The following is a 22,005-nucleotide window of genomic DNA, read 5'->3' as shown; positions in this document are numbered from 1 at the left end:
CCTCACTGAGGGGGCGTGTCCTCACTGAGGGGGGCGTGTCTCACTGAGGGGGCGTGTCCTCACTGAGGGGGCGTGTCCTCACTGAGGGGGGCGTGTCCTCACTGAGGGGGGCGTGTCCTCACTGAGGGGGCGTGTCTTCACTGAGGGGGCGTGTCCTCACTGAGGGGGGCGTGTCCTCACTGAGGGGGCGTGTCCTTCACTGAGGGGGGCGTGTCCTCACTGGGGGGCGTGTCCTCACTGAGGGGGCGTGTCCTCACTGAGGGGGGCGTGGCCTCACTGAGGGGGCGTGTCCTCACTGAGGGGCGTGTCCTCACTGAGGGGGGCGTGTCCTCACTGGGGGGGCGTGTCCTCACTGAGGGGGCGTGGCTTCACTGAGGGGGGCGTGTCCTCACTGAGGGGCGTGGCCTCACTGAGGGGGCGTGTCCTCACTGAGGGGGCGTGTCCTCACTGAGGGGGCGTGTCCTCACTGAGGGGGGCGTGGCCTCACTGAGGGGGGCAGTGGCCTCACTGAGGGGGCGTGGCCTCACTGAGGGGGCGTGTCCTCACTGAGGGGGCGTGGCCTCACTGAGGGGTCGTGTCCTCACTGAGGGGGCGTGTCCTCACTGAGGGGGCGTGTCCCTCACTGAGGGGGGCGTGTCCTCACTGAGGGGGGAGTGTCCTCACTGAGGGGGGCGTGTCCTCACTGAGGGGGGCGTGCCTCACTGAGGGGGCGTGTCCTCACTGAGGGGGGCGTGTCCTCACTGAGGGGGCGAGGGGGTGTCCTCACTGAGGGGGGCGTGTCCTCACTGAGGGGGCGTGTCCTCACTGAGGGGGCGTGTCCTCACTGAGGGGGCGTGTCCTCACGAGGGGGCGTGGCCTCACTGAGGGGCGTGTCCTCACTGAGGGGCGTGTCCTCACTGAGGGGGCGTGTCCTCACGAGGGGGGCGTGGCCTCACTGAGGGGGTGTCCTCACTGAGGGGGCGTGTCCTCACTGAGGGGGCGTGTCCTCGCTGAGGGGGCGTGGCCTCACTGAGGGGGCGTGTCTTCACTGAGGGGCGTGGCCTCACTGAGGGGGCGTGTCCTCACTGAGGGGGGAGTGTCCTCACTGAGGGGGGCGTGTCCTCACTGAGGGGGCGTGTCCTCACTGAGGGGGCGTGTCTTCACTGAGGGGCGTGTCCTCACTGAGGGGCGTGTCCTCACTGAGGGGGCGTGTCCTCACTGAGGGGGGAGTGTCCTCACTGAGGGGGCGTGTCCTCACTGAGGGGCGTGTCCTCACTTAGGGGGGCGTGTCCTCACTGAGGGGCGTGGCCTCATTGAGGGGGCGTGGCCTCATTGAGGGGGCGTGGCCTCACTGAGGGGACGTATCCTCACTGAGGGGGGCGTGGCCTCACTGAGGGGGGCGTGTCCTCACTGAGGGGCGTGGCCTCACTGAGGGGCGTGTCCTCACTGAGGGGCGTGGCCTCACTGAGGGGGCGTGTCCTCACTGAGGGGGGGCGTGTCCTCACTGAGGGAGGCGTGACCTCACTGAGGGGTGTGTCCTCACTGAGGGGGGCGTGTCCTCACGGAGGGGGGCGTGTCCTCACGGAGGGGGGCGTGGCCTCACTGAGGGGGCGTGTCCTCACTGAGGGGGGCGTGTCCTCACTGAGGGGGCGTGTCTTCACTGAGGGGGCGTGTCCTCACGGAGGGGGCGTGTCCTCACGGAGGGGGGCGTGGCCTCACTCAGGGGGCTGTCCTCACTGAGGGGGCGTGTCCTCACTGAGGGGGGCGTGTCCTCACGGAGGGGGGCGTGGCCTCACTGAGGGGGCGTGTCCTCACTGAGGGGGCGTGTCCTCACTGAGGGGGGCGTGTCCTCGCTGAGGGGGGCGTGTCCTCACTGAGGGGGCGTGTCTTCACTGAGGGGGCGTGTCCTCACTGAGGGGGCGTGTCCTCACTGAGGGGGGAGTGTCCTCACTGAGGGGGGCGTGTCCTCACTGAGGGGGCGTGTCCTCACTGAGGGGGCGTGTCTTCACTGAGGGGGCGTGTCCTCACTGAGGGGGCGTGTCCTCACTGCGGGGGCGTGTCCTCACTGAGGGGGGAGTGTCCTCACTGAGGGGGGCGTGTCCTCACTGAGGGGGCGTGTCCTCACTTAGGGGGGCGTGTCCTCACTGAGGGGGCGTGGCCTCATTGAGGGGGCGTGGCCTCATTGAGGGGGCGTGGCCTCACTGAGGGGACGTATCCTCACTGAGGGGGGCGTGGCCTCACTGAGGGGGGCGTGGCCTCACTGAGGAGGGCGTGGCCTCACTGAGGGGGCGTGTCCTCACTGAGGGGGGTGTGGCCTCACTGAGGGGGGCGTGTTAGACACATCCCCCTCAGTGAGGCAAATGTGATAGCTGCCTCCCCTGGTGCTTTTTCATTGCAGTTTCATGACGAGACCAGCGAGCCTGAATATCTTTATACACATACGTGAAATAAGTTAGCTGGAGCATGGAAGGCGAGGACATGAAATGAAGGGGTCTACAAACATTAAATTGGTGACATACTGAGATAGTAACAGGCACGAGCTAATTGCCCGCGCTCCATTCAGTTACTGAGGGGTTGCATAATCAGAGGGGAGGCTGAGCTCGTCGCTGCCTCACCTCTCGTCTCTTCCTGTATTTGCAGCGGAGCTCCGCAAATTTGGCGATTTTGACTATAAAAATGATTGGAATCGTACAGAAATGACATTTATAACACAGATCAGTGGAAAAATATTTAATTTATTTTATTATTCTTTTTTTTTCATAACAGCTATTTTCATTGGAGTATGACAGGTGAGGCTCTGCCTCCCCTGCCTCCCCTGACCGCACGTCCCTGCTTCATAGTGTAGTGCGCTCACCACTGCGCCACCGCTACACCTCATAAATGCGACGGTTAAAAGACACCAACATTTTCATCAATAAAAAAAAACTAAAAAATTGTAACGATAATCACGGTACGATTGATGTCTTTCAAAGGGGGTGTTGCGATTATCGTGGATATTTTATCGCACGATATATCGCGGTAAAATCGCCATATCGTGGCAACCACAAGCCAGTGTTGTGTCAATAGGCTCTCTGCATGGCTGAGAGCCTTAAGCTGAATGTTACCAAGGCGATAAAGGACGCCAGCCTCTTTCTCAAGCCCCTGTCTATAGACTCTGCCACTAAGTGGGCAGACAGAGCCGATCTTATAGCTCGTTCTGCGTAACGTATTAAACATGCAGGAATGTGTAATCCGTCATTATCCTGGGTTCCGACTTACAGCTTTCCACAGTTAAACAACAAAGACGGGCGAAACTTTAAAGGTAAGCTGAGCACGCGACTATCTGGCAGAACGTTTGAGATGAGGCTGGGTGGCGCAGTGGTTGGTGTTTTCTAAACACGAGCTGAAGGGTTGCCAGTGTAAATATCGGGGATCAACTCAGCAGCAGCAGCACTACCATCACCATCATCATCATCATCTCTCTAGGGGGCGATAAAGTGGTATACAACTTTGTGAGAAGTCGAAAGGTACTTTGCGACTGGCTCAGGGATAGGGATGAGAGTGGCATAGCTTCATGTGGGAAGCCAACGGTGGATCTCCTTCCAAGAGAGATTGATCCTTGACATAAGAACGTGGAATTTCCACCGGCGGTTAAGGCCATTACGGTTTGATAACGCTTCCTAGGCGTCTACCTTTACCGTGATGTTTTCTGTTAGAGACATCGATACATGTCCAGTCCTTTATCAATCCGCTGCTGGATGAGGGCCTCGCGGGGGTTATTTGACCATACTTCACTGCCCTGCACAGTACGGGATGGTGACAGTGAGCTGCATTAGACATGGGAGTGTACAAGTAGGGCGACACCAACACATTGACACTACCCTCTGCTACCCACCATGCAGACACGCGGAGCCTATAGCAAAACCTGTTGTGCATGAGCCTCCCCAAGCCTATCCAGCCTCAACTGCTGCTTAACTTCAGATAAATGTACGTGTTGAACTTCTTTCGCACCGTACGTAGCCAAACGAGCTAAGCGGAGGTGCGGGGGAAGGACAACAAACTAAACACAAAAGGCACTTCCACGGAAATGAGTTTTCCAACTAGATGATTTAAAAGTGCATAGCTCCAGCGGCTTCCTAATATCGGACGGAAGAGCGTTCCAGACGGCCGCAGAAGCGCATCTGAAAGCGCCACGCGATGCGGTGACCGCCTTTGTTCGATTGCCAGCCAAAAGCCGCTGCTGCGAGTATGACCGCAGTTCGTGTGATGATGGTTTATACTCCTTGACGAGATCAGTAGCAAGGTATTTGTGTGTGTGTAACGAGTGCGACCTTCTAATGCATTCGTTCGGCAACCAGAAGCCAATGCAGCTCCGCGAGCACGGGACGGACATGGTCGGATCTTGCAGTACCCGTCACGACACGTGCCAAAGAATTTCGTACATTCTGCGTGATTTGGTTGTTGTCTGTATTGGAGATGCGATCATAACATGTCTAAATTAAAATAAGTTATAACAATATAAAGTAATAATATAATAACAATATAAAGTAATAATATTTCTCTATCCAGGAAAGCTTCGCGGATTCTCACGGCCTTTTTTAGGAGGGTCTTGCATTGTATTTGTTTAACGAATTCAATAACGCGCGCTGTTTTTGGAAATAAGCTCGCAGCGCATTGCACTTTTAACAATTGACTGCAATTGCTCGTGCGCTGATCTTTCTTTTTTACCACCTCCAACGTGTGCTCTTACATTTATGTTGCTTTTATATAACCGCAGGTATTCTTCCATCACGAACGTGTGACGGTCAAGTAACCCAATTACAGACCGACCTGTTGCTTACCAACTATCAGAGCCACTGGGTAATATGGCCGGGCGTGGCAAACCGAGAGCGATCGCATCCAAGGCACCGCGGTTTGGGATCGTGTGCGAGGCTCAAAGGCAGCTCCTCATACAGCGAGCGCGCAAGGAGGCGGAGAACAGGGCCGAGCAAAGTCTGACTCATCGCAGCACTCATCCGTGAGTTCACGCACATATCAACAACAACAGATATTGAGCAGACACAATAGTGCACAACGGTGCACGTTTGGACAAGACAAAGAGATTTACACCATTGGAACCTCATTTACCAGTAAAAAATATGATAATTGTTTTTTTACCCTTCTATCTGGAAACAAAACTGACACCTTTGTTACAAGGAGTCATGTTTGCATAGACCACAATACCTGCAGTCATGATGCAAACAAAAAACATAACTCTGAGAATGTGCACTGTCCTTGAAGTTGATTGGTCCACACCCGAGACAGCTTTCCTTAGAGCCTAGTCTCACATGGGTTGGACCGGATGGTCTATGCAAACATGACTCCTTGTAACAAAGGTGTCAGTTTTGTTGCCAGATAGAAGGGTAAAAAACCAATTATCAAGGCAAAAAGACTTTGACTTTTAAACAACTTGTATTGCCGCCAGCAGCAACAGCACTAGAGGCGATTCCGATATGAAATACACATACTCTTAGGTTTTTCGGTAAAGTCACGCAGGGAAAAAAGTAAATTATATAATTGAAAAAATAATAGAAATAAAATAATAAATCACGACGTTTCGGAGGCAACACAAGTCTCCGTCATCTGGTAGGACCGTCACAGCTAGATTTACTGTCTCAAGGTTTTACTGTCTCAATCTAGCTGTGACGGTCCCACCTGATGACGGAGACTTGTGTTGCCTCCGAAACGTCGTGATTTATTATTTTATTTCTATTATTTTTTCAATCATATTATTTATTTTTTCCCTACGTGACTTTACCGAAAAACCTAAGAGTATGAATTCTTGCAGTCACGAAAGCTTCAAATCTAGAATGAAATACACAGTCACCAGCAAACAAATACACGCTATAATTCCACGCGTCGTGGCGCTAAATGCACCGCGCACAACACGAAAGAAAAGTCACGTGGTGGTGGTGTTCATCGCGCACGCAACGGTGACGAGCGAGCGCTTGTTGTTTGCGGTCATTGCCGACCTGGCTGATGGCATCAACTCACCAGACTTGCGAGCACAGTTTCATTACAGGCAGCTGCATGGATTCGAACCCAGGCTCTCGGCCGTGCCAGCTCAGTGCTTTGACCTCTGAGCCACCCAACCACTTGCAAGTTTTGACATAGAATTTTTAAACCGTACATCAGCCGATATATTCTTACAAATATGTGACGTTTCAAGCAATGGCCCTTCTTCACGTGAAAATTACTGATATATATTTTAATCGTCTAATGCAGGGGTAGGGAACCTTTTATCTGCCAAGAGCCATTCGGATATTTATAACATCATTCACGGGCCATACAAAATCATCAACTTAAAAATTAGCCTGTTATATTTGGTCTAAATTGAATAAACTCACCCCTAATGTGATGGCTGGAACTGCTTCTCTCTCTTTGGCGAGGCGTGTGACGTTAGCTGGTATTGATGATGTTGCTACTCGCAACTGCTTTTCCAGGCTTGCTCCTAGATTTATTGAATTTCGAGTCCCGCCTGCAGTTGCCTTGGCAGAGCCACACAAAATGATTTCGCGGGCCTTATACGGCCCGCGGGCCGGACGTTCCCCACCCCTGGTCTAATGATATACAGTAATTACTATTTATTTCATCGGTTTGCCTGTGGTCTTCTTGTGTTGTAACACACACACGCACCACACACGTGTGTGAGTAGCGATCCACTGCTTGTGACGGAGGAGTTTGTTCAACGGTTCAACTCACATCAGCATTCGGCGCAGGACAGAGAGAGGCTGAACAACACAGCACAAGCTATGCTGGCTCGCTGTCGAGTGAGTTTGATGCGAGACAAACACACAAAGACAAATATCCCCCGTGCAGCCTTTAACAGACTGTTGGGGAAAGTGCTGTTCGGCACACGAGGGGACGGGTGATCAGTACAGTACATTCTAGATTTGAAGCTTTCGTGACTGCAAGGATTCATACTCTTAGGTTTTTTTCGGTAAAGTCACGTAGGTAAAAATTTGTAATTAATAAAAGTAAAATAAAACAAATTTAAAAAAATTCACGACGTTTCGGAGGCAACACAAGCCTCCGTCTTCAGGTGGAACCGTCACAGCCACGACAGCTTTATCAAGTAAATGAGAGATTGCAAGAGCTACCACTCCGTATATATAATGGTTGGAGAGGGGGAAAGGGCCAAGTACGGCACACTTTTTATTAATATGATAAGGTGAGGTTTAAGAGGGTGAGCCTTTGTTATGGATTTGTTTTATTTTACTTTTATTAATTAAATTTTTTTACCTACGTGACTTTACCGAAAAAACCTAAGAGTACAGTACAGTACAATGCCCGGACGCCTTTCTCTCTCCAGTGGTGATGTTTAAACACCACACCAGGTACTTATTCAAAGCTAAATCGACCCACATGTACATGTGTACACCACACACAGTCAGTTTAATGTATAGAGCAAAACGCCGCACAAAACAAGGTGACTCTTCATTGGGCTGAATTCCAGCTCTGAGACTTAAAATATCGGGTTGAGAGGCGGCCGAGTGGCTCAAGAGACCCAGGCCCGCAGCTTGCGCTGCCGAGATCCTGATGTCTAACCTTGTCAGAATCAGAAATATTAATTCACAAGGGAGGAATCCGGTTGAGCTATGAAACTCTTTTTCCGCAGATGTCGCTCGCACTTTGTGACGATCGATACGTTTCCTTAATTTCAGCGGCGAGCGGGGATCTTTACGAGAGGACGCGGCCCCCACGTGAATTTGCCAAGCGCCTGGCTGGAGCTTTCCGTCCTTTCTCAATGCAGCGGACACACAGGAATCGGTAAACCCGCAACGGCGGAGTTCCCACCGGAGTGATTCGCACGTTCATCCCCCGCGTGTCTCTCCTCGGCGCGGCGTCCGATGCGATCCGCTCCTCGCGCACCCTCTCCCGTCAGCTACTTCAGGAACAGATCGTGCCCAACGACAACAAAAATCCAGCGCGTTCCGTACGGCGTAAAGCCGAAGACGCGGCACGACCGCGGACACCTACGCGAGTAGCGACGCGCTGCAGAATTAGCGGAGTAATCATGGCTGACTATGATGATGATTTTATAGATTCTAATACGCAGACTTGTGTTGCCTCCGAAACGTCGTGATTTTTTGTTTTATTTTATTTTCATTAATTTTGATGTTTTTACCTACGTGACTTTACCGAAAAAACCTAAGAATATTTCTAATACGCAGTTGGAATTTCAAGTATAATAATAATAATAGGGGTTGTCCCCTTTTTTCTGGCGACAAAACTGAAACCTTTTGCAAGGAATCATGTTTACATTAACCACAATACTTGCAGTCAGAATGCAAACAAAAAACAACACTCTGAAAATGTATGCATTGTACTTGAAACTGATTGGTACACACCAGAGACAGCTTTCCTCAGAGCCTAGTCACATACGGTATGAGTGTTGTTTTTTGTTTGTATTCTGACTGCAAGTATTGTGGTTAATGTAAACATGATTCCTTGCAAAAGGTTTCAGTTTTGTCGCCAGAAAAAAGGGGAAAAAACCCTATTATTATATTTTGCTACTGGCAAAGGAGGCCTCGTGTTGTAATTTCAAGTGTTCGTAAAAAAGACACTCCCGTCTACCATGTGCTGTGTTTACAGAAGCTTTGCAAATGCTGTGCACTTCCGCTGAGCAGACCGAGCTGGAGCCGGCCGTTGCGTCTCCCCTGCTAGCCCTGGCTAAGTGGGCCGTAGCCCACCTGCTCGTCGACGGGGCGAGATTGCAAGGTCTTCCCGTGTTCGCGGCCAACACGGCCCTGAGTCACCTCACGCTGCTACGGGTGACGTCGTGCAGCACGTGCGAATCGTTGTGTGCGTTCAACTTGATAATTGGGTTTTTACCCTTCTATCTGGCAACAAAACTGACACCTTTTTACAAGGAGTCATGTTTGCATAGACCGCAATACCTGCAGTCATAAATACAAACAAAAGACATAACTCTGATAATGTGCACTGTCCTTGAATTTGATTGGTCCACACCCGATACAGCTTTCCTTAAGGTCCACACCCGAGACAGCTTTCCTTAAGGAAAGGAAAGCTGTCTCGGGTGTGGACCAATCAACTTCAAGGACAGTGCACATTATCAGAGTTATGTCTTTTGTTTGTATTTATGACTGCAGGTATTGCGGTCTATGCAAACATGACTCCTTGTAAAAAGGTGTCAGTTTTGTTGCCAGATAGAAGGGTAAAGAACCAATTATCATATTTTTACAGGCAAATGAGGTCCCCATAGTGCGTTCAACTTCTTTGCCGCCATGCATAGCCAACCGTGCTGATCGCAGGGAGGATGGACAACAAACTAAAATACACACGCACAAAGGCAGTTCTAATATATACAAGGTCGGGTCTCTTGGGATTTCTCTTTACTTGATACAGCAATCGTGTTGTGACGGTTCCACCTGGAAACGGAAGCTTGTGTTGCCCCCGAAACGTCGTGATTTATTATTTTTATTATTTCTTCTATTATTTTTATTATTTATCTTTCATTATTTATTTTTTACCTACGTGACTTTACCGAAAAAAACTAAGAGTATGTCCTGAAGTGCCCTCTCTCTCTGGCCGTCACCAGAACCATGCCCCCGAGGGCCCGCTTCTATGCCATACACACTCTGGTGCTAGAGAGAGACGCGAACATGCACAGTACCACTCTTCTTCCAATAGCGGGCGCTAGACGCCATAGTGACTCAATATACATCACGACAATTTACTTGAAGCTTTCGTGACTGCAGGAATTGATATTCTTTGGTTCTTTCGGTAATGTCACGTAGATATGTAAAAAAAAAAACTTACATTTTTTTTGTTATTTTCTTTGAACCTATCTACGTGACTTTACCAAAAGACCCAAAGAATATCACTACAATTGTAATAAACAAAAGCCCAGCCATATCAATGTGGTTTTCCACTGACTTTGGCGAAAATACCAAACCTGGGATTTTGCTCAACTGCCTCGGAGTCATCAGTGGAGATAAATGGACTTAAAAAAAGTATTTATATCGACAGTCTGAACCAGCGTCGTGATGAATCTTCATTGTCGCTTTGCCTGCAGCTGTGTGAATGTGTTTGTTTGAGACTCTACTGCCTGAAGCTCACAGGAGCCATCCCTGAAAACAACGCCTTTGAGGACTACATGTACGGTAAGTGTTTATTTATACATATTATTGAACTCGATCTTTTTTATTTAAATGTTGGCGAAGTATCATTATTATTATTCGGGCTATGACCACATCATCCAGGCTGCCCCCGATCTCATCAGACTCTCAAAAACTTTTCAGGATTGAGCTTGGATGAGTGCCAGGTGCTAAAGGTTGCAGGACTACACTGTGGGCAACAGAGGGCAGCACATCAACATCCATTGTTACACTCTATGCCCCCATGTGCGTACTTCACCGCCTTCACCAACCCAATCTGACCAGCGTGGTGAAGTATGGTTCAAACAATCCCCACGACCTCGCGTGGATTGACAAAGAGGAGCACACGTGCGTTGTAGGATTTGTACGACAGCGCGAGACGGGTGCGCCGTGGCACATTCTCGTGAATCGACTCACGGGAGGCGGGGGGGTCTTCTAACGCGCACCTTACAGCAGACGGGGATGCAGACACGTCCGTGCGTTATGATCCTTTAAGTCTTTTTTTTTATTGTCCAGTGTACGCGTCGGATAACCGTGCAAGCGCTGCCGTGCCAAGCCCACACAGCACTGCCCTGTGCCGACGGTCGCGGAGGGCTGCGATCGAACGCGCGTCGGCCGGCTTCGTAGTTCAGCGCGCTAACCGCTGTCCCACTGCTCCGCCCTGTAAACTTTTTTTTCATAGAAAAAAAACTTTTTATTCCACATCCCCCCCCCCTCTTCCCCCCATCGACAGGACTCGTTGAGCTGGAAGACGCTTACTCGCTCGTCCCGTGCGCTCGCCTCTCGGTCAACATCATCGTCGCCGCCAGCGTCGCAGAGTCGAACTTTCTCCCCGAGAGCGCATCCGGTCAATTCCTCCGACGGTCTCTGATGCTGTGGCTCTGCGTGCGGGATCGGAATCGTCACAGCGACCACCACCACCAGCAGCAGCACCAGCAGCAGCAGCAGCTGCTACTTGGAGACGCACTCAACAGTGCCCGGTTTATCCGCGAAGATGAGTGGTGCGTTGTCATGTCGCACTTTTATTCCACGTGTGCTTATCGGTCTCGTGTCGTCACGAGACGGAGGGGGCATTGCGATTCGCAAACTCTGCAGCGAGCGGCGCACCACCCTGCGTCAGAGAAGTAATTAATTAATGGCTCATTCCCCATTCATTGAATACATTCAGCGTCATTTACGGTCATCAATTTCGCTTGCACCGAATTCACGCATCACAGATTCGCCCCCCACCCCCCATTGCTTCCTCTCATCTATATCATTCACCTCATCTCCACCATTACATTCATACTCACGTTGTTGCTGTTGTACCGTTCTTAATTCTCTGTAAAGGGCCTTGGTCAAGGGGCTGTATAAATGATGTTAACATGAGATAAGGAGGATGAGGTCACAGGGACACTTTTGAAATCCCGCACAGAAACAGGCGGCTTGATACGTGGAAAAAACTGCACGTGAAAATGGTATCACCTACCCACATTAATGCTGACTCGCCCGAAACTAAAAGTAAACAAGGCAGCCACATGTAGTGTCATCGTACTGTATTCGGACTCCTCAAGTCATTGGCCGCTTTCAATTTGCCAGATTCTCCTGGGTATCTGTGAAAAGAGCTTCATAGCTCATTGGATTCCTTCGGTATAACTCAACGTTCTCATGCTGCTTCCGTGTAGCTGCATAGGGGCCGTCCATAAATGACGTCACGCACCGGGGGGGGGGGGGGGTCAGACATTTGTGACGATGTGTGACGAGGGGGGGGGGTTTGAGAAATGCGACGTCACATAAAAATGCACAACTTTAAATAAATATAGAATTGTTATAACAACACTAATTGTTATAACACTCCTACAACATCAGAGTGCAGCGCCACATTAAATACGCACTACAATGACAAGAGTTTAAAGCGATTTGAAGCATGTTTTATTTTCAAAATGGAAATATGGTTTTGGGGGGGGGGGGGGCAGAGCTTTGTGACGTCATATTTGAGGGGGGGGGGTCTAACTTTTTGTGACGCCGTGTGACGAGGGGAGGGGGGGTTAAAATCGTCCAAAATCGCGTGACGTCATTTATGGACGACCCCATACTCCTCACCGCGGACGGCAGCTTTCCTCCTTGCGACAAGGTTCTAATCGGGGGGCACGCGCGCGCCCCAGGCCTCAGGGAGCGGTGGGACTCCTCGTTCTGGGCGATGCGGCAGCCAACGGGGAGACCTTCATCCTCCGGGAGCTGCAACGGAGCTTCGCCGGTGTGCCGCCGTACCCCGAGGTGAGAAGTTCCCAGAAAACGCGTAAATTTTGACTTGTAACTTTCGTGACTGCAAGGAATTCACATTCTTTGGTGCTTGCGGTAAATTCACGTAGGTAAAAAAATAACGACAAAAATAAATCTTCTTGGTTCTTTCGGTAAAGTCACGTAGAAGGGAAGTAATAAAATAATAAAAATAAAACATAATAAAATAATAAAATTATATTATTTAATTATGTTTTATTTTTATTATTTTATTTTATTATGTTTTATTTTTATTATTTTATTACTTCCATTCTACGTGACTTTACCGAAAGAACCAAGAAGATGAATCCCTGCAGTCACGAAAGCTTTAAATCGAGATAAAAATAAAGTGAATTAAAATAATACTAAGTAAAAATAATACTTTAGCCTGGTTCTTAATCGGAGTGTACTGGCAGTCTATAATGTAAACTGTAGCCTCGTTATTAAGTTTGGTGAGTGTATTGGCAGTCTATAATGCAGACTGTAGCAATGGTTATTAAGCTAGTACACTTACCAAACTTGATAACCAGGCTACAGTCTACATTACAGACTGACAGTACACGCACTCCAATTAAGAACCAGTCTGCAGTATTATTTTTATTCCACTTAACATTTTATTATTTTTCTATCTACGTGACTTTACCGAAAGAACCAAAGAATAAGGTTGCCAGCGATGTCACGGGCAGGCTTGGGCATCACGCAAAGCCGCACCTCCTGTTTCGCACGGTTTGGCTACGTACGGTGCGAAAGAAGTTCAACATACAACGACGACAACCGCTATTCGCCACTAAGTGGCGGTGACGTCACCACGACGCTTGTGCCAGGCTAGGTGCACGTTGAGGCCACGTGAAGTGTCGAACGCCCGCTGGCAGGAGGTCACGGGGCAGACCCAGGTGCCACGGGTCGACTGACTGAGATGACTGGCTGATGCACCACCTGTGCCCCCTACTGTGCCAACTTGCTGTGCTTTAGCCACCCGGCGCTCCGCTCGTTGTTGTGAGCGTCGATCCTCTGCCCTCCGTTGTTGCTGGAGGGCGACTGCCTCCAACTGCCCAGTAGCGTCCTTCACGAGCCTCTTCCACATCCGTACATATACATACAAATCAAGGGGGGGGGGGTCATTGAGAGATGAAGAGACGAGGGTTCCTAAAAAGAGAGTGAGACACAGAGGGACTGAGAGAGAGATAGAGGGGACAACCTAACTATGGATGTTTGTGATCATGTAAGAGCAGGAAGAGGAGCCCAGATGGCTGAGATAATGTGACGCTGCGAGAGCGGGACCTTGAAGCCAAATGGCCAATTGGCCAACCAGCCATCGAGCACGCAACACCTGCGGGTCCTGGTGAGGTGTGGTTTGCATCTCTTTTGTTGTTTATATTTGTTATGGTTGTTGTTTTTTGCAAAAAAACAAGAGCCCAGTACAAGGCACAGACTGCAAGGGGGAGGGGGGGGGGGGCGGGTTACAAAAACTCCGTGGACTGAGGTCCTGGGCCTCAATCCTCCGGGGTCCATTATTATTATTTGGTTCTTTCGGTTAAGTCACGTCTAAAGATAAAATAATAAATTAAATAATAGCATGCTATTATAATAATAATTCCTGCAGTCACGAAAGTTCTAAAATTAAGATTGAACCACTCCTGGGTCCATTCGACGAGGAGGAGATTGAGCTCACTGTCCAACACATACGTGAGGATTACGAGCTGGGAGCGTCGGCTATAATTATTATTATCATCATCATATAGGGGAAGGAGGAAAATAAGGGACTAAAAGTAGCTGAGATGCCTCTGCGCGCCAAGATGGAAACTCCTCGCCCACCTCGGAAGCTCCACGGGACGGTGACTGAATCCCGTCTATCCCCAGAGCGTGGATGTGGTGGCATCTCGCGTAACAATCTCCATCCGTTGCTTGCGAGCGTGCGTCCAGGGGCTCGGTGAGATCGGAGCGGCCGCTACCGTCACCGCCGCGTTCCTCTGGCAGTGGCCGTGGCAGATGTCCTGCATCTTCCCCTCCGTACTCAGCGACGTGGCCCTCCACGGCCGCACAGCCGAACTCCGAAAGATGGCCCTCGTTGGCGAGGCGGGCTCAGCTGACGAGGCCTTAGCACCTTGTGGGCCCGGATCGGGGCCAAAGGGCGGTGGACTCTTGCAGCTGACACAACTCAACAGCGGTAACGATCAGGATGATGACGGTGAGGTGATGTGGTGACAATGGCAGTGGCCACGGTGGTGGCGGTGTTGTGTGGTAGTGGTCGCGACGATGACGGTGGCAGTTGTGATATTTGGCACTGGCGTTGGTGGTGATGTTAGCGGTCGATGTTGGGTCGCATAGAGGGGGCTAAACGGGTATGACGCGGGCTGGAGAAGAGATGGAGCTGATGCGGTACGGGAGGATGTGGAGCTGAGTGGACTTGCCAACGACTGGTACCAGCGGTGTCAAGATCGGCTTCTGTGGAGGAGGCTCACGAAGGATGCTGCTGGGCAGTTGGAGGCAGTCGCCCTCCAGCAACAACGGGGGGCAGAAGAGCGACGCTCACAACAACGAGCGGAGCTCCGGGCGGATAAAGTACAGCAAGTTGGCACAGTAGGGGGTACTACAGCTGGTGGTGCATCTACCGTTCATCTCAGTCAGTCGACCCATGGCACCTGCTGAGTCTGTCCCGAGATCTCCTGCCGGCAGCGAGCCTCCAACACTTCACTTGGCCTCAAAGTGCACCTGGCCTGGCACAGGCACCGTGGTGACGTCACCGTCACTCAGTTGGCGGATAGCGCTGGGCATTGGTATTGTTCATCAAACGGTGGCGATGGTTTTAACGACGGTTTCAGTTTCAATGACTTTGACGACGACGGTGTTGCTCAACGGCGTCAAATGAACCCCGCTGTGCAAAAAATCGCCCGGCACTCTAACCGCTACCGCCCCCCCTCTCCAATCGCCTGCTGCTGCTGCTGCCACTACAGCCGACGGAGCCGGCCCCCCCGTCTCGCTCAGCGCCGCCGTGCGCTGCTCGTCCGCCCGCGCCCTCCGCCGCCTCTGCCGCGGCCTCCAGCAGGCGGGCGGGGAGGACGGTGCCTCGCCCCGCGGCCTCCCGTCGCTGCGACCTGGGGACCCGTTCCTGGGGAGCGCTCTCGGAGGCGCGAGCGTTGCGGAGGAGCGCGAGAGAGATGCGGCGGTGCAGGCCGCCTGGAGGTTCGCCCAGGTGCTTGACGGATTCCGCCGGGGTTTTTACGATCCTGGGGGTCACCCGAAACCCGCGTGCTCGTTCGGATGCACGTCTGCGGCCGTCTGGAACGCTCTGCCTTCCGATATTAGGAAGCGACTGGAGCTATGCACTTTTAAATCATCATCATCATACACGTGCCACTGATGTTAGCCCTTGACCAGGAATCGAACCTGGGTTCCCAACGGCAACCCAGGAAGATGTTCAAACAACAAACAGATACATTTGTGCAAGGCATCATGAACTAAAATGACTCTGATTCTTGCATTGGCTTTGTACTCGCTTTTTGGGTCCTCTGGTCTAACATTGGTGAGACGAGGCCTTAAAGAAGGCTGTCTCTGGTGTTGGCCAATCAGTTTCAAAGACAATGCCATATATACTATCGGAGCATGTGTATTCGCATGTTTTTCCACAAGCACGTGTGATGAATGCAGACTTGACACGTTGCTAATGTTCTGCCCGCTCGCAGGAGGAGTTCAGTTACTCAGCGGGACCATTGGCCGGCACTACGGGGTCCACGCTGGCCAATCTGCTGTGCGGAACACAAAGTCACCACCACCCACCTCCACCACCACCACCACCTAAGCACGACGACCAAGCCAAGACAGCGCCGACGACCAGGGCCTCTCGAAGAAATCTGCGGCAGCCACCTGAACCCTCCGCGAGAAAGCTTCTTCGGATTTCTATCCCTGCAGGTCGACAATCCGGCCCCTCTCTCCTCGAGAGGGCCGACCTTGACTTGCGACAGATCGTGGACGGCCAATTCGCCGGCTGCGAGTGAGAGATTGGCCGGGGGCAATACAAAGGTTTGTAACGAGAAAAAAAGTTGACTGTTTTGTTGCTGTTGGTTATGTCGCGTAAATATAAGATGTGTCGCTATACCTGCCACCACCCAACATGGCCAATTCAGGGTCGTAAGGTACCCTAAACGTGCGCATTAGCTGCTACTTGAACACCGCGTGTGTAAACTCCTAAGTCAGTGTTCTTCATCGCAAGGCCCCACGGGCCACTGGGCGGCCCCTGGTGGCCTTTAGTGTGGCCCCTGACGTGGACCCCCCCGACAATCCACACAGAGTGAAGTCGCCCACCACCATCATCATCATCGTCGTCATCGCAACGGTTTCAAACGCGTGGCAGCCCACGCACTGACGATGTCTAATCGGCGACAGTGGCCCGGACCCCTTTGTTAATTCGTGAAGACCACCGCTCTAAGCCCTCTGGGTACGGACCGCCCCCCCAGGTGCTCAGTGGCTCCAGCTTCGAGAGCTCTTGCGGGTCTCCGATCATCCGAAGCCACGCGGCCACACTCCAGGCTCTGTGCAAGCAGCAGATGGCGCCATAGAACGAGAGTTGAGTTGCAGTCGTGGAGCCTGCCTCTTGAATGCGGGTAGCTATGTTGAACTTCTTTCGCACCATACGTAGCCAACCGTGCTAAATCGGAGGTGCAGGTGGGGAAGGACAACAAACTAAACACCAACATCAGTTCAAAAGAAATGAGTGTCAATCTCGATGATGATTTAAAAGTGCCACAGCTCACAGTGGCTTCCTAATATCGGAAGGCAGAGCATTCCAGACGGCCGCAGAAGCGCTTCTGAAAGCGCGCGATGATGCGGTGATCACCGTCTTTGTTCGATGGTGAGCCAAAAGCCGTTGCTGCGAGGATAACCGTAGTTCTCGTGATGGTTTATGCGCCTTGACGCGATCAGCAGCAAGGTAATTGTGGTTCAGTTGTGGCAAGCACTCTGTATGTCTAATGAGTGCGACCTTAAAATGCATTCGTTTGGCAACCGGAAGCCAACGCAGCTCGGCGAGCACTGGACTAATCTTGCAGTAACCCCGTCACGACACGTGCCAGAGAGTTTAACACGGAGTAGGATTCGCAAATAAAATCATCCATAATAGTTTTTTTTGGGTTAGATCGCGTAAATATATTAATGTGTCGTTAAAACCCGTCGCCACCCGAAACGTCGTACTCAGATTGTAAAAGTTGTGGCTTGGCTCTCCAACACACCAGTGTGCTGTACTAGTAGCGAATTGGCACGTTCTGTTTACGTGAAAACCCTTACTAGTTGGCTGTGTCGGGTGGTGGCGGGTTTTAACGACACATTTATATATTTGTAATGAGCGACTTCCGCGACACGTCGTGTGGAGGGAACTCTTCTTCATTTCACACACGGGCACAACACAGGCCAACTTTATCTTCTTGCTTTTCCGAGTACAACACTTAGATGTTAGCGTCCCTACAAGCTACACACACTGTCGATCATCCGGCGTGGTTCCACCCGTCCACTCCCGGCCTCGCCGCTGGCTGACGGCATGCCGGTAAGGGCGGTGGAACTCGGCAGGATATCTGCCACGTGGCCGGACGACGGAGAAAGATGACGGCGAGCAGCGACGCAGTCCAGACCCAAGGCTCCACACACCGACAATGAGTCCTCCTCCGTCCCCGCTTATATTTCCGCAGGCGCGGCTAGGCTCTACCTCCGGCTACGCCCTCTCGTGGAACCTTCCCGCAGGTTCCCAGAGTATCTCGGCCAGCCCCGTCCCTTTGGGAATGGATGATGTTTTAGTGGTGCCCGTACCCGTGCTTCCCTTTTCCAACCAGCAGGTTTCATCATGTCATTACATGTTTAAGCGATCTAACCCAAAAAAACTCTATTAGGAATGATGTTGGTCGCGAAAGCTTACGTGTTAAACTAAGTAGTAACTAAATCGCACATTTTGCTTACCTGACAAACCTCACTAAATGGCCGTGTCGGGATGGTGACGGGTTTAACGACACGTTTGTATTTTTACAGAATCTACCCAGAAAAATAAAACCTCTTATGGACGTAGCAGAGAATTGTGTGAACGCTGCAGCGGGTGAACCACTAACACTGCCGCTCCCCACACATGCACTACAATTACGTTTTAGCAGTGCACCGGGTACATTCCTTTCAGCCTAAGTCGATATAGAGGAGACCCAGGAAAAGTTCATGAATTAATTGCCACTGATGTTACCCGTGGCCGGGTGTGGAACCCGGGCCCCGTAGTGCAGTGTGTTAGCCACGAAGCCGCCACTCCGCACACACAGACACTCATACACAGACATGCACAAATCTGAACACAGACACACATCACAAACACAGACATATGGTCAAAAAAACATTTGGCTTTATAAACCATATGGATAATTGCTGTTGGCGAGCATCTATTACATCGACACACAGTGTGTGTGTGCATGTATGTAGTGGGGAGAGGTAGTGTAGCTGTTAGCGCGTTGCGCTACGAACCTGACAACCCGGGTTCAATTCCCACTCACGGCCAACACCAGTGACGATTATCTGTACCGGTCCTCCCCTAGGTTGACTCAGCCTCAAATGAGTACCCGGTGCGGTGTGTAAACATCGCCACTGGGGAGACAAATGCGGTCGGGCGTGGTGTTGGCCACCCAGCCCCTCGTGTGCCGTGACGGCCTTCATAGGTGCTAATCGCTATTAGCACTTGCCCATACAGCCTGTTAAGGTTAGACGGGGAGGCTTTGTTTTTGTGGTGAAGCTGTTCGCACGCTCCGCTGGGAACCCGTCGACCTGGGTTCGATTCCCGCTCACGGTCACCAGGAGTGACGATTATTTTAACCGGTCCTGGGCCTCCCTTAGGTCGACTCAGCCTCAAATGCGTACCTGGTGCGGTGTGTAAACATCGCCACTACCGAGACGAAGGCGGTCGGGCGTGGTGCTGGCCACCCAGCCCCTCGTGTGCCGTTGCCGGCCTTCGTAGGCGCTCGCTAACGACACTTGCCGCCCCAAAACAATCCCAAAAAGGGACTATACGACGGATCGTTGTCTTTGTTGCGTCTGTGTGTGTGTGCGCGCGCGCGTGTGTGCACCCACAGCCAAATGAGGAACGCGCTGGCAGTCGCCACGTCTCGTCTCAAGCCACACTCAACCTCTCGGCAATGTGACCTTGACACAACCCAGACCCCAGTCCGAAACTACCACCACCACCACCACCCACCTCAAACAACCCCCACCCACCCCAACCCACTCAAGATCACACCAGTCAATCACGCTCGCCCCTCTTTAAAACCTTCAGGCAACAACCTTTTAGGGCGACATTTTTTTGGGTTTATTTATTATATATTTGTAAGCGGGCTTTAGGAGGGTGCGAGAGAGAGAGGTGGAGTGGGGCAAAGAGAGTGTTTCAGTTCACATCGATCCGTGTGTTTTAGACTTAACCATCACTGGGCAGGGGAAAGGGGAAACATTTGGCGAGGCCTGGGACAACCACATATTGCAGACAGAGGCGTGTTTACCTCCTTCTGCTGCTGCTGCTCAGTTTCATTTTCAGTTTTATTTATTTGGTGTAGATGAAAGTAAAATAAAATAAAAATTTAAATTAAAATTAAAATCACGACGTTTCGGAGGCAACACAAGCTTCCACCTGAAGACGCCTGAAGACGGAAGCTTGTGTTGCCTCCGAAACGTCCTGATTTTTATGTTATTTTACTTTCATTAATTTTTTTTTTACCTACGTGACTTTGCCGAAAAAACCTAAGAATATGAATCCTTGCAGTCACGAAAGCTTCAAATCTAGAATTATTTGGTGTAGCCTTGTGAGCCATTCGGCTCTTGAATCGGGTGCAACCGCAACAAACAAAAAACTAAAACATGAACAAAAAAACATTTTAAAGTGACTATGCGCAAACAGAAAAATCCAGGAAAAAATAGCAAAAAAATCTTCCAGAAAAAGCACCGTACACCAACGCTGTGTGCAAAAATCCTAGTGGGATGCAAGTCAAACAACAACAACAACAACCACAAGACAACTTAGATTAAAGCCATCAGTCTAACTCCGTACTACAACAAACAAACATGGCCAAACCAAAAAACTTTCGAAATCACCAAAATAAAGCCATAAAAGCAATGTGACAGTGATCATAGGAACTGTGACCGAAATTTAACAATAAACGACATATACAACATGTACCATCAATACCCTGCAGCCATAGCTGGCTGCATGAGTCACTCCACAATAGCAGGAGCATCAGTCGGAGTATCAGAATTGTTCAATGCACCTCCGATTTAGCAAGGTTGCCTACGTACGGTGCGAGAGAAGTTCAACGTACGTAGAGTACGAGCCTGCCAACCGCCGGCAAGTGACGTTAAACGGTGCCACGTCTGCTGCACGCAGCTGCGCTGCAATGTTCAGGGATTACAATTATCATCATCATCATCAGTCGCAGCAGCAGCAAGAGCAGCCACCAGTTAACCACTGTTGGATGAAGGCCTCCCCATGCCATCACAGCTCCTCGGTCCTGCACTGCCTCTTCATTATAATCTAGCGATTGCAATGTAGTACAGCAGCGGTCCCCAACATTTATAGCACCAGGGACAGGTTTCGTGGAAGACAATTTTTTCACTGACCCGAGTGGGGGGGGGGGGGGGTCATCATTGGGTCTTTCCCCGTTTTCAAAGAAGCTCTCCAGCGACGTTTGTTTTTTACTCATTTTGACTCGGAGTTAGCAGCTTGTGGGCTTACCACAACTGTGACTGAGACAAGTGAGTAGTGCGGGAAAGAGGCGCGGATGGAAGTGGTAAATAATAAAATAATGGGCGGGCCACGTGCGGAATCACCTCTCTCACCTCCTGCTGCTGTGCGGCCTGGTTCCTAACAAGCCACGGACTGGTACCGGTCCACGGCCCGGGGGTTGAAGGACCGCTGTTGTACGACACGCACGTGTCTAGGAGACAAATCGTGTCTGACCAAATCGCCCGATGTCATCAGATATGGGAAGCGAAGCTAGGCAGGTTTGAGCCCGGAAAATGCTTGGATTTGTTCAAGAAGGAGGATCCTTGAACTGGGTGTGACCTTTCCTGGGTGAATAAATGCGTATTCTATTTTATTGTTATGGTTATCACAAGTGCATGATTAGATTGTGGGTGAAGGTGATGAATATGTTGTTGAATTTAAGTTGGGAAACTTTGGGAGATCGTGGAGGATGATTTCTGCACTGATCGGGACATCTGAACGGATGTAAATGGTCAGCCGTAGGAGGCTGATGAGAAAGAAAGGGAAATCTTGATTTGAAGCTTTCGTGACTGCAGGAATCCATACTCTTTGGTTCTCTCGGTAAAGTCACGTGGCTATAAAATAAAATTGATCACGACGTTTCGGGCGCAACACAAGCGTCCGCTTTCCCACCTGATGACGGACGCTTGTGTTGCGGCCGAAACGTCGTAATTTAATTTATTTTATACCTACGTGACTTTACCGAAAGAACCAAAGAGTAGAGAAAGAGAAGTTTTGCATCCCGGACTTGCAGGGACGGAGTCAGCTGAGCAGATGGGCAAAACGGTGGAGCGAATTTTAGACCCCAGGAGCAGCAGCGGAAAAGAAGCAACCACCGCACGTCGACGTGGACGCTGCTGAATA

General features: G+C 50.9%; 1 protein-coding gene across 2 annotated transcripts; it reads left to right on the top strand.

The window, feature by feature from the left end:
- Nucleotides 1-3,113: 3,113 nt before the first annotated feature.
- TMEM232 (transmembrane protein 232) lies at nt 3,114-19,170 on the top strand. 2 transcript variants are annotated; one of them, XM_061570821.1, is made up of 11 exons: nt 3,114-3,280; nt 4,736-4,975; nt 6,653-6,767; nt 7,662-7,767; nt 8,593-8,771; nt 10,037-10,124; nt 10,852-11,119; nt 12,263-12,374; nt 14,301-14,565; nt 15,332-15,570; nt 16,061-19,170. In XM_061570821.1, the coding sequence occupies exons 2-11, from the start codon at nt 4,824-4,826 to the stop codon at nt 16,370-16,372; spliced, it is 1,836 nt and encodes a 611-aa protein (XP_061426805.1). In that variant the 5' UTR covers nt 3,114-3,280; nt 4,736-4,823; the 3' UTR covers nt 16,373-19,170. The 2 variants fall into 2 exon arrangements, with proteins under 2 accessions (XP_061426805.1, XP_061426806.1); XM_061570822.1 differs by lacking the exons at nt 3,114-3,280; nt 6,653-6,767 and having other exon boundaries at nt 4,864-4,975; nt 15,332-15,560.
- Nucleotides 19,171-22,005: the final 2,835 nt, after the last annotated feature.

This window comes from Lethenteron reissneri, chromosome 46 (assembly GCF_015708825.2).
Source record: "Lethenteron reissneri isolate LAM-NWPU_2019-01 chromosome 46, ASM1570882v1, whole genome shotgun sequence".
Classification (NCBI taxonomy): Eukaryota; Metazoa; Chordata; class Hyperoartia; order Petromyzontiformes; family Petromyzontidae; genus Lethenteron; species Lethenteron reissneri.
The sequence above is the reverse complement of the archived record's forward strand: the minus strand, read 5'-3'. Positions and strand labels throughout refer to the sequence as shown.